The sequence below is a fragment of the Papio anubis genome, chromosome 13, assembly GCF_008728515.1.
Source record: "Papio anubis isolate 15944 chromosome 13, Panubis1.0, whole genome shotgun sequence".
NCBI classification, from domain to species: Eukaryota; Metazoa; Chordata; class Mammalia; order Primates; family Cercopithecidae; genus Papio; species Papio anubis.
This window is the reverse complement of record NC_044988.1, coordinates 65,380,200-65,393,211: the sequence shown is the minus strand read 5'-3', so window position 1 is coordinate 65,393,211 and position 13,012 is coordinate 65,380,200. Positions and strand designations below refer to the sequence as shown.

At 39.5% G+C, this 13,012-nt stretch overlaps 1 protein-coding gene across 8 annotated transcripts in view; it reads right to left on the bottom strand.

The window, feature by feature from the left end:
* Window positions 1–831: 831 nt before the first annotated feature.
* The window catches only part of ZCCHC7 (zinc finger CCHC-type containing 7), a 273,707-nt gene continuing 261,526 nt past the window's right edge, over window positions 832–13,012 (bottom strand). For all 8 annotated transcript variants that reach the window (XM_009188484.4, XM_003911488.5, XM_031654330.1 and 5 more), the window contains exons 7-9: window positions 9,513–9,608; window positions 4,165–4,279; window positions 832–2,160 (exon numbers count right to left, since the gene is read on the bottom strand). In XM_009188484.4, coding sequence (XP_009186748.1) covers window positions 1,727–2,160; window positions 4,165–4,279; window positions 9,513–9,608 — 645 coding nt within the window. In that variant the 3' untranslated portion in view covers window positions 832–1,726. The remainder of the gene's footprint in view (window positions 2,161–4,164; window positions 4,280–9,512; window positions 9,609–13,012) is intronic.

The following is a 13,012-nucleotide window of genomic DNA, read 5'->3' as shown; positions in this document are numbered from 1 at the left end:
CCTTTCTCTCCTTCTCCAAACAATCTGCTATATATGCAAGAACCTAAAATAGTAATCCTATTTCTGCCCTGAAAGGAGATGACTTTGGATCAGAAGGGGCACTTGTTATACCATATGAGTAATAAGCCAAGTTTGCCTCAAGTCCTACTGGAGAATAATGCCAATTATCTCAAGGTTTTCCACTTTTATAAAACCTTTTTTTAAGGCTGCCACTTTGAGCAAGTTGTTAAAAAACCCTGGTTGCTTACTTTAGGGTGACAACAACTCTAGCTATTAGGAAGCTATGCACCAACATATAATAAAGTTAGCTGAAATCTACACAGCAACAAGGAAAGTGGTAGATTAAACTCTCTGATCATATAATTTGCACTAACGCTGATTTGAGAGGACAGAATTCTTCCTTCCTCTCAGAAAGATGAGAGATGATTCTGCCAGAAATACAGGAATCTGCATACTTCCCAAAGAGTAAAATACAAATTTAAGAACCTGACATTATAAAACTGTCCTATTTAATTGATTTCATACCATTTTATTCTGGCAGAGAGCTTGCACTTGGGCAAAAATGGCATTTTTGACTCCAGTCTATAGGGATTTTATAACTTTATCCACCTGCCCAACACAACTATGCCGAGGCCGGGAGTGATGGCTCATGCCTGTAATCCCAGCACTTTGGGAGGCCAAGGAAAGAGGATCACTTGAGCTCAGGAGACCAGTCTGGACAACACAGTGAGACCTTGTCTGTACAACAAACAAATAAACAAACAAAACAAACATAACTATGCTCTTTATCACTCAAACTCTCATTGTCTTTTTACATAATAAACACAGGTATTTACTCTCTTTCAGATATTTTATTTTTCTTATTCTGACATTAGGCTATGAGAAGTACAAAAGATCCACAAGTACAAAAAAATCTGTATAGCTTTGTGGTAGTTCAAAAAAATGCAAGAGAACAAAACAATTTTTTGAGTAATATTCATCTCTACAGATCTGAGTGACAGTACGCTTGAAACACTGCTGTAAAAGTGGTAAAAAATGATTTCATTGTGATTATGTTAAAATTTTTGATGTCTCTTTCACTTGTTTAGGAAATTTGTCTTCTGACATTTATGTTGGATAGATTCTTTACCTGTATTTTGCTGAAGCTCAATTCCCTGCCTCTTCAGGGCTTCAATGATGACACTTTTGTTTTTATAGTCAGCTAGTGATGTTTTGTCCAAAGGAAGATTCTGACAACAGCTTCAGCGGCAAGAAAATCTGGATATAGATTTATAGTTATTGTCCTTTCCAATGTAAAAAAAAAAAAGTTGAAAAATGTTGATGACTTTTTCTTAGTGTTAATTTCTCTTCCTGCAAGGATTTAATTTCATACTCATGTTGAGGATGAATTACCTTTGATGCGGTTTTTTTTTTTTCCAAAGTATTTTTAAAAAGCTTTCTTGAAAAGATGAATTCTTCTACCTATCCCTAGGATTCTGAGTAAAGATGACATATTGGAATAGGATAAGTCCAGGTTTATCTTTGTACTTTCTTACCTAATATCCTGTTGGACACAGAGAATTGAGATCTCCATGGATGTTCAGTAACTCTAGGAATGGCTGAAATTAAAAAAACAAAACCAAAAACTCACTTTATTTAATCATAGATAATAAACACAATGCCAGAAGGTTATAGACGCAAAGGCCAAATGAACAATGAAAAGCCACATCAGAGGCTGCCTGACAGCTTAAGACTTTTTTTTCCTCTGCTTAATGAGAAATAAGTTATCATTGTCATCATCTTCCAAGCACCTCTCCTTTTTCTTCTGCTTGCCCCTCTTGCCCTCCTTGGGAGACTTGTCTTCTCTTGACATATGGTAATGCGATGAACGGTGAAAGAGCTTAGAAGGCTTCTGGGTTTTAAAACTGCCAGTAGAAGAGTAGGGTTTGGGACCCCTGGGAAAATCCTCATCCACTTCACGATGTCTGTCAGCCCTCCTGTGCTTCTCCCAGTTTCTATTCTTGTTCTTCATCTCTTTTTGTGTTTCTTTATTTTCTTGAGGCCACCTGTTGCTTTTCCACAAGGCACGGCCCTTCCTTATATCATGGTGGGGGTTCTCATTTGCTGCTTTTAGATAAGGTAGCTTGGATGGCTCTGGGATAACCCCATTTTTCTTGAGTACTGAAAAATATAAAAGTATTTTTGCATATTCAGCAGCTAAACAGTCCATGCTGAGCTTTCCTAAGTGTAAATAACTTAACAGACAGGGAAGTTAAGGCATTTAACATGTTAACAATATGACATCACTCACTAAAAATTAAATTTCTAAATTTCTGATTGCTAAAAATGAAACACATTCACAAATCCAATGATAGTAAATTATCCTTTTCAACAGTTTAACAAGGTTAAGCAATGGAGACGAGGACCAGTAAGAACAGTAATCGTCATGGCTTTGTGAAGAAAAGTCATGTCTGACCAATACAAATTTCCCCAATGATGAAGACTCAGCCTTTGAAAATAAGGCAAAGCAAGATTTATAAAACAGCCTTTTGATGGTCTCATATGACATTTCAATTACCCTCTAAAGATAAGGCCTGGCCACAGTACTTTTAGGTGGATGTCAAACTGCCCAAGAGATTATTCCTCCAGGGTAGAGATCACTGGCTTTGAGGAGTGTGTGCGAGTGCACGTGTGTGCAAGTATCTTAGAGGTTTTAGTGATAAAGCTGATGTTATGTTTTGTCAGGGCTTGACACACTTAATACGTGTCTCTGAGGGTAGTGATTCTGATACGGGTAGGTGGGAGATGAGGTTACAGTGAGAGATGAAAACTAGCAAGTCAATAGAATCTTTAAAGATTAAAAAAGTGGCCAATAAAAACTTTCAGCATAGACATTTATTATAAAAATTTCAATGGATAATAGTGAACACCTCAAAGTGGATTCAGGCTACAGATGTCAATACGACTAGCTAAAACAAAAAAGCAAAATTGTTTTTCTCTGATTATAAAAGTCATAACTGCTCATTATAGAAAACTTAGAAAAAACAGAAAAGTATAAAGAACATAAAAAAACAGAAAGCACACATAATCCTTTAATCTAGAGATGACATTTTCATGCAATTCTTTTTAATCCCTTTCTAATTTGGTTGCCTAATCATAATCTACAACTACTATAACTTCTACATACAGTTGACCCTTGCGCAATGAGTTTGAACTATATGGGTCCACTTAAATGTGGATTTTTTCAACCAAATGAGGACTGAAAATACACCATTCCACAGATTAGAAACTTGTGTATATGAACGGCTACTTTTTCCTATACTCAGGTTCTGCAGAGTCAACTACGGGACATAAGTATGTGCAGATTTTGGTAAATGAGGAGGTTCCTGGAACCAATATCCAGGGATAGCTGTAGATGACATACATTTTATCTTAAATATGTAAAATATGCAGGAGCTGGGAGAGTAATTCCTCTACTTTCCTCAGAATTAGTACCTTCATTTTGGAAAAGTCTTGAACTAAGAGTCCAAAAAAGAAAAAGGCCAAAGGAGTCAGAAAATAAGGTATAGAACAAACTAAAAAATGCAAAACTGTTTTGTTTTTAAAGCAAGAAAGATAACTTGGAAAACCACCTTGGAGTAACAAGAAATAACAGAAGTAGAGAAAACTTAAATGATAAAATATTAATTTGGTGATAAAGAACCATGTGTGAAACAGTAAATACAGAAACCATAGAGGTGGCTGTGAACTTGGAGCTCTGCTTGCAGTGGTGGCCTATAAGAAATGACTTTTTCAGGGAAGCTCCAGGAACAAGTTAGCAGAAAAGCCTTTCCTTCCATAAAAAATACTGGAGAAATACAAATGGAAAAAGAAAATTACTTGTCAAACAGAAAAAAATCTCAAAGGAGCCTTTAAAAACTGCCTACACAGATGGATAGCAATATTTTCTGGACATTTCCTAAAATGATCACTGTAAAAAAAATTATTGTGATGAGACTGCAACATGGGATTATTTCTGAAGTGGGTGTTTGGTTTTTGGAGATCAAGAAAGTTCCAGTTTCTTTGGTAATTATTAAAAATACTTTCTATGCTAACCAACGACCCCCAAAGCAGGCAAAGACAGTACAAACACAGAAATTTAGAAAATACTGCAAACGTGATCTAACAAGAAGTCTAGCAACATACCTTTTATTTTTTGTTTTAGTCTCTTCTCTCTCTCCTGAATTTCATATTTGTCATCATAGTAGCAGATGAATGGCGATACTGGAGATGGGTCATACACTTCTCTTTCTGGACATTCCTACAAATTGTATTTAAAATTATGATGTCACATGGTCACACTGTTCAAAAACCTTTTTGCAAGAGTCTGTAGGATGTTAATTAGAATGAGCCCCATATCACTGGTACCTCATGTGGTGGCAGTAGGACATGGTCCTTGCTGGGGTGCTGGGAGGGTCACCCAGCCCTAAACCACACTGTATTATGATATTCTTTCAAGCTTGAGTTTTCTTCCCTTACTTCTTTACCTATGAAACCCTTCATATCTTTTTTCAGCCTTCTCTGCCTAACTCCTTTCACAGTCTGAGGTAGCAACCTTGCCCCTCTGTTGGTGGGTTTATGTTATTTGGCCTCATGTTAGTATTACCCCTTTGCTTGTCCATCACTTCCAAAAGGAAGCTTATTTTAACTCAACATTCACTGCTTATAGGGGCAGTGATTCTTATGCTGGGGGGTAGGTTAGTGGTAGGTTATGCCTAGTTTAAAACTGTTCCTAGGTCATTGTGAGACACCCCAAAAGAAGTTTCTCTTCTTGCTTCCCCTACCCAAGTTGAAATCCCTACTCTTACTCATTTTCCCAGGACAGCTTCCTACTCTCATGACTCTGGCCTCCACACAGCTAGTATTTCCCAAATCCACAGTCTTTGGCCTGAACCACTCACCACATAGCAGGCTTTTGTTTATCATGATCTGTGACACATATCCATTCAGCATGTTTGAAATCTTTTCTTTTGGAACTTTCCCCTTTCTGCCTCTGCCATCTTGCCTAAAAGTTATTTTAAAATGTTGTTTCTTAGCTAAGTAATGAAAAACAATTAGAATATATTTTAAAGAGTAAGTGAAAAATCCACATAAAATTGAGCCAAGTCTGAACTAGCCAAGCTAGCAGCCAAACATTTAGGTACTTAATTTGTAGTTAAAAAATTATAAATCACTCCAAACACACACTTAAGTATAAAAAATAATTAAAAACCTATATTCATCCTTATATAAAACCATAACATTTTACCTTAGTTGCCTTGTTTTCCCCCCAAGAATAAAATATTACTGATATAACTGAAATCCTCTGTGTAAGTCCTTCCCATTTTGCGCTCATCTCCTTCCCTTTCCAGAAGTTACCACTGTCATCAAGTTGAAGTCGGCCATTCTCATGTGTTTTTATACTCTTACTGACGAATATTCCAGTGAACAATGATATAAGTTTTAAGCTTCAGACTTCATAATTTTTATTTGTTTTTTGTAGAGGCAAGGTCTCACATTATGTTACCCAGTCTCAAACTGGCAGCCTCAAGAGGTCCTTCCAACTTGGCCTCTCAAAGTGCTAAGATTACAGGTGTGAGCCATAGTGCCTGGCCTTATTCAATTTCTTTAATGGTAATGGTTCAGTTGATTTGTTCTTCTTGAGTCAGTTTGGTAAATTTACATATATATTTTGGAGTTAGTTGCATTTTCAGATTTAACTTTATGAAGTACTGTCTTATAATTTAAAAACATTTATATAGTATCTTAAGTTACTTACACTTTCCACTCATTGTTTATTAGTACGTTTTCTTTTTCTTTTAGTAGTTTTCCCAGAAGTTTCTGTCGTTTTGAAAAAAATAGTTTTCAAATAATCAGCTTTTGGTTTTGTTGATGCTGTTCATTTTTCTATTTCAGTAAGTTTGGTTCTAATCTTTATCATTTCCATCCTTCTGCTATCTTCAGATTTATCTGTTGTGACTATCTGGATTATTCAGTTTTTTTTGTTGTTGTTATTGTGGGGAGAGTCCTGGAGATTATATGACAAACTTATATGGTAATATAAAGAAATGCTTTTGGCTGGGCATGGTGGCTTACGCCTGTAATCCCAGCACTTTGGGAGGCGGAGGCAGGTGGATCACCTGAGGTCAAGAGTTCGAGACCAGCCCGGCCAACATGGTGAAATCCCATCTCTACTAAAAATAAAAAAAAAAATTAAAAAAAAAAAAATTAGCCAGGCGTGGTGGCACATGCCTGTAATCCCAGCTACTTGGGAGGCTGAAGTAGGAGAATAGCTTGAACCCGGGAGGTGGAGGCTGCAGTGAGCCAACATTGCACCACTGCACTCCAGCCTGGGCAACAATGGCGAAACTCTGTCTCAAAAAAAAAAAAAAAAAAAAAAGCAAATTGTGATTATGCAAAGGTAACAGAGGTCCTGATACACTCAACTAATATTCATTTCAGCAGAATCTTTAACTCTCCCAGTCCCTGTTCCCCCTTTCACACTCTCCTGGAGTAATCTTTGTATAGTGACTGCTGTTGTCCTTGCTTCCCCCAGCTAGAGAGCGAGTGAAATTAGGGAAGGGCAATGTCATATTCACCTTAGATCTAGTCTTTCACATGAGGAATGCATTCAATAATAATATCTGTAAGGCTGGATTTCTGGACATTGAAAGGGAGGAGGTCCACAAACATCTTTAACCACCTGCATAATTCCCCATTTAGGTCTTATATGGTCTAGACTGATGTGACTACACAGAGCTATATCATACTACAAATGTTTTCCAAAGCTAAATGTAAATTATATTTTGATTATCCACATCGCTGGTCCCCTCCATTAGCACAGACAATTGATAGTTGGCTATATAATTTATCTACTATTCTGGATTAGCCACACCAATGATCTTCTTCATTAGTGTAAATAATCTAGAGTTCCTCATCTATGGCAGTCATGAGGCTGCCAAATTTGCTTTATTGCAAATTAAAAATTATCTAAATCTAGATTTTAGGGATAAATTCCACATGCTTTTAATATATTTCCTATCTGCCTTAACAGAAGTGACTAGTAAGCATCCAACTATAATTGTTTTTCTTTAATTGAACAAACATAAATGCTAAAATTATACCCCTCTGCTTTAAAGAGGTAAGCAAGCATAAATTGTACATCTATGTGATTTGTGCGGTAATGGAAAGCTTATGTGAATATGTTCCCTAAAGGTGTCGATAACATCTGAATGTTTAGTAATGAGGAATGGACAGAGCAGTAAAAGAACTAGAGATGATAATTCTGTAAAAGAAGTCTTCTCGGCTGGGTATGGTACCTCACTTCTGTAATCTCAACACGTTGGGAGGCCAAGGAGGGAGGATTGATCTGAGGCCAGGAGTTTGAGACCAGCCTGGGCATCATAGTGAGACCTTGTCTCTACAAAAAATAAACAAAATTAGCTGGGCACAGTGGTGTGTGCCTGTAATCCCAGCTACTGGAGAGGCTGAGGTGGGAGGATCACTTGAGCCTGGGAGGTCAAAGCTGCAGTGAGCTGAGATATGCCCACTGCACTCAGAACCCTGTCTCAAAAAAAGTCTTCTCTACTTCGTGCTGAGAGATTTCCTGTACAACTTCTCCGCTTTGGAGATAAAGAAATGGGACCAAAGAGAAAAAGTGGGTTGTTTATGTCACATGGTTGAGTCCATAGCAGAGCAAAACTGGAACTGAGGCTCAGAGCTCATCCTGGCTTTCATAAGCTATGTCTCATCCCCACAGGTGCTGCTGCCCCAATATGGAAGATAAAATTTATCTGTTTATGGATTCTGTTCAGTACTTTTCTTCTCCAGTTGCCCTACAATGTAGGGCTCCAGTTCCCAAGATCCACATCAGTGATGTGTCATAGTTGGAATTCAAGTGGTAACCTGCAATACCACCGACCCCATCCCATTGCTCATACTTCTCATTTTGGGGATTCCCAACACTCTGCATGCTTTCTGCTTCCTGATAGCAGATCTGGTTTGATATTAGTTTATCTTGGTTTCTAGGCTACTAGAAACCTACCTGGAGACTGGGAATAATACATTCCTTTCTAAGAATTTTCTACTTTCTGTGCCACTGCCTTTCCTCCACTGCCTCAAGATTCCTAGAAGTATGGGCTCTGAGCCTATTCTTATTACATCCTTTTTCTGAAATGAGCTGCTGCTGTTTCATACTTAATGTGGCATTTGCCTAGTGGCCTCATGCCAAGTTCTCAACGAGAAGCTTCTTCTGCTTTGACGTTTCAGCATCTAGAACACACACAGTTTGGCCTTTTCAGTTGGGGTTAGGGAATATGTTGGCTGGATAGGGAATCTGGGCATCTGTGGGGTAGGTGGGCAAGTCAATGATGCAGCATCTGTTTTTTCACCACTGAATGCCAGGGTTTACATGTATGGGATGTAGACTTAACTGAACATTGTACCAGGGAAAACTGGAGAACTAAATAGAAAATCTAAAATCAGGCCAGGCATGGTGGTTCACACCTGTAATCCCAACAGTTTGGGAGGCCGAGGCGGGTGGATCATCTGAGGCCAGGAGTTTGAGACCAGCTTGGCTAACATGGTGAAACCTCATTTCTACTAAAAAATATTTAAAAAATTAGCTGGGTATGGTGGCGTACACCTATAATCCCAGCCACTCGGGAGGCTGAGGCAGAAGAATTGCTTGAACCTAGGAGACGGAAGTTACAGTGAGCTGAGATCACACCATTGCACTCCAGCTTGGGCAACAAGAGCAAAACTCCGTCTCAAACAAAAAACAAAAAACAAAAAACAACAACAACAAAAAAAAACACAATGAAAATCTAAAATCAGTCGGGCGTGGTGGCTCACGCCTGTAATCCCAGCACTTTGGGAGGACAAGGCAGGTGGATCACCTGAGGTCAAGAGTTCAAGACCAGCCTGAACAATATGGTAAAAACCCGTCTCTACTAAAAATACAAAATTAGCTGGACGTGGTGGCAGGTGTCTGTAATCCCAGCTACTTGGGAGGCTGAGGCTTGAACCTGGGAGGAGGTGGCAGTGAACAGAGATTGCACCACTGCACTCCAGCCTGGGAAACAGCAAGACTCTGCCTCAGCACCACTGCACTCCAGCCTGGGAAACAGCAAGACTCTGCCTCAAAAAAAAAAAGAAAAAAGAAAAAAAGAAAATCTAAAATCATGCTATGGCTGTGTCAAAACAATTGTGTTTATAAGAAATCAAGAGAACTGCTATCATACTGTTGACTATCATATTTGTCTGATTGATTTTATCAGCTCTATTAGTTTTATCTCAACTTGTTCATGTACATGTAAGATAATTAGAGGAATACGCTCTGATAGCTTGTTACTCTAGCAGGGAGGAAAGGGATAAATCAGTTGAAAATATATTAAGTCTTACTTTAATGTTTATTAAAAAGTAAGTAGTTAGAGTTACATTCTTTTTGAGTTCATCTTTCAGAAAACACTCCCTGACAACAGAATGCTTTATGTCCAAATGTCATTCAAACTTACGTGTCCATAATGGCCTTTTTGTGCACAGTGATAGCAATATGCTAAGGCTGATGGTCTTGAAGGGGTCTTCGGCTTTTTGGGTGGTCCAGGTTTGGTCTGTAACATGAATATTTGTGAGAGTTTGTTGACGTTAGAAGAAAATTAAAACCTCATTCTTTCCAAAAGACTTTATAGGTAAGGGATTCCTTAGAAGTTTCTTAGAATTTGGTATGGAGACCTGTATTCAGGCAATTCCATATATTAAAGTATATAACATGGTAAGAACAATTCTTTTACTCTTAATGTCAATGTGTGCTTTCCTCTCCTTCCTCCCTCCTCATTCCATTCGGCATTGTGCCAAGTACTGTGTTCAGTATTCAACACAGTATGATGGGCCAGTAGAACATGAGAGGCATACACATAATTACAAAACAATGTCAATACAGTGACAGTAGTATGTACAAGGCATTAATGGAGTGGTGAGGGGGGACTCCCCTACCAGTGGATGGGATTAAAGAGGGGTCAGAGAAAGTTTCCCTGAAGGTGTAAAACTTACATTTACTCTCAAATGAGGTGTAAATCAAATGGAGAATCTTAGGCAGAGGGAGCAGAATGAACAATGACATAGAACTAAAAAAGAGCATACATGCTGCCAAAATATGACATACATAGCCAGGTGTAAATGGAAGACAAGGCTGGAGAAAGCAGGGCATAAGAATGGAGGGCCTTGTAAGTCAAGTAAAGGAGCAGGAGCTTTACCCAGTTTTAAGTGTTGAAGTTAGGACAGTTAGAGTTGTAGTTTGGGCCAGGCACGGTGGCTCACACCTGTAATCCTAGCACTTTGGGAGGCTGAGGTGGGTGGATCACGAGGTCAGGAGTTCAAGACCAGACTGGCCAGCATGGTGAAACCCCGTCTCTACTAAAAATACAAAAATTAGCTGGGCATGGTGGTGTGCACCTGTAGTCCTAGCTACTCCAGAGGCTGAGGCAGGAGAATCACTTGAACCTGGGAGTCGGAAGTTGCAATGAACCAATATTGTACCAATGCACTCCAGCCTGAGTGACAAAGCAAGATTCCATGTCAAAAAAGGAAAAGAAAGAAAGAAAGAAAGAAAGAAAGAAAGAAAGAAAGAAAGAAAGAAAGAGAAAGAAAGAAAGAAAGAAAGAAAGAAAGAAAGAAAGAAAGAGAAAGAGAGAAAGAAAGAAAGTGTCGCTTGGTCATTGAAAAGATGTGGGCAACGAGGGAAAGGAAAAATCAGGATGCCTCCATATTTTGAACTTGAGTGAGCAATGACTGATTCAGAAAAAGTAGAAAAAGACAGAGGAGCAAGTTTAGAGGGAAAGTTGATGAAGACAGTCTTGGATATGGAGTATCCAGGTGGGGATCTCCAGGAGGCAGTTTCTATGTAGAGACAGAAGAGTCTGAGCTGGAGAGTAGATCTGAAAGTAATCAGCATAAGAGTGAAGGCTGAAATCACTAGAGTGGACAGGATCACCATGGAGAGTGTAAGAGTGGCTGTGGGCTGAGGAAGGAACCTGAAGACATCAATGCTTAAGGGGAGGGCAGAGGAGCCTGTGAAATGGACATAGAAGGGAAGGTTAAAGGATGCAGAGACAGGAGAATATAGTAACAGACCTTAGAGAGTTGTTTTAAGAAGGATGAACTGATCTATAATGTCAAATATAGCAGAGAGGCCTAGTGAGATTAGGACTGAGAAACACCCATTCAAAGTGGCAACTGCTCAGATAACCTTACTGTGAAAATTCTGAGATATTCTAGAAAGAGTAAAAGGCAGCAGGATGAACAGTAAAGTGATGCATACAAAGGTGGTAAAATGATAAAAAGAGCAAAGAAATCATTACTCATAAAAGCCAGGATCTGTGAACTTAGCCAGGAATTTTTTTTTTCTTTAAAGCCAGGTTACTTCCAGTGAGCAGAAACAGCACACAGGATTTTAGCATAGCTGCAATTTTCTGTTACTTCAACATGGCAATAGTTAACTTGTGTGTGTACTACATAACTAATTTATTCTTTTGCACATGTATTTTACATACTTTTCAGTATGTATATTAGATTGGTGCAAAGGTAACTGTAATGGCGGTTTCTGCCATTTAATAGCAAGAACCTCCTTTGCACCAACCTATTATTTCAGAATAAAAAATGTTTTAAAAAATTGAATGGAAGTTGTAGGAGAGAGAAGTTATATATTGAGAAGCATCAAGGGGCAGAATAAGATGAAGCAGTACCCAGGAAGGGGATTTGGTGGAGTCTGTTTATAGAACGGGAAAGACTTGAACATCTGGGAAAGACAGTGGAGATGGAGAAGTTGAAACCAAAGGAGGAAAGGAGATGATGGACACAGACCTCTGAGGAGGTGGTGGCTGTAAACAGGAGGAGAAAAACCTAGTCCCTGCACACCCCCATGCTTCGGGGAGACTGGAAGAAAAGTTAAGGATCGGCTTAAATGTGGATCACTTTATTTCTTAGGTTGTTTATTGAGAGTCCTTAACAAAGAGTGCTAGTCTGCCAACTAATTGATTTTTTTTTTTTGGACTCTGTTGCCCAAGCTGGAGTACAGAGGCATAATCATGGCCCACTGCAGCCTCGACCTCCCAGGCTCAAGCGATTCTCCCAGTTCAGCCTCCCAGGTAGCTGAGACCACAGGGGTGCACCACTATGCCTGGCTACTTTAATTTATATATATATATATTTTAAATTTTTGGTAGAGACAGGGTCTCGCTATGTTGCCCAGGCTGGTCTGGAACTCCTAGGGTCAAGGGATCCTTTCACCTTGGCCTCCTAAAGTGCTGAGACTGCAGGCATTAGCCACCACGGCCAGCCCTAATTTTGTTTTTTCTTTGAGACAGTGCCTTGCTCTGTCGCTCAGCCTGGAGTGCAGCAGCACAATCTCAGCTCACTGCAACTCCACCTCCTGGGCTCGAGCAATCCTTGGGTTTCAGCCTCCTGAGTAGCTGGGACCATAGGTGCATGCCACCACGCCCAGCTAATTTTTGTATTTTTAGTAGAGATGGGGATTTGTCATGTTGCCTAGGCTGGTCTCAAACTCCTGGGCTCAAGTGAATTGCTTGCCTTGGCATCCCAAAGTACTAGGATTATAGGCGTGAGCCAACATGCCCAGGTCCCCTAATTTTATTTTTAATGTTGCAAACAGGTGGTTTGTAAAGGTTTTATTTCCTTGATATAGGAAAATAATAGATAGGTTATAAAAATATTCTTCAGGTCGGGCACAGTGGCTCATGCCTATAATCCCAGCACTTTGGGAGGCCAAGGTGAGTGGATCATCTGAGGTCGGGAGTTTGAGACCAGCCTGACCAACATGGAGAAACTCCATCTCTACTAAAAATAAAAAAAAATTAGCCCGGCGTGGTGGCGCATGCCTGTAATCCCAGCTACTCGGGAGGCTGAGGCAGAAGAATCGCTTGAACCCGGGAGGCGGAGGTTGCAGTGAGCCGAGATTGTGCCATTGCACTCTAGCCTGGGCAACAAGAGCGAAACTCCA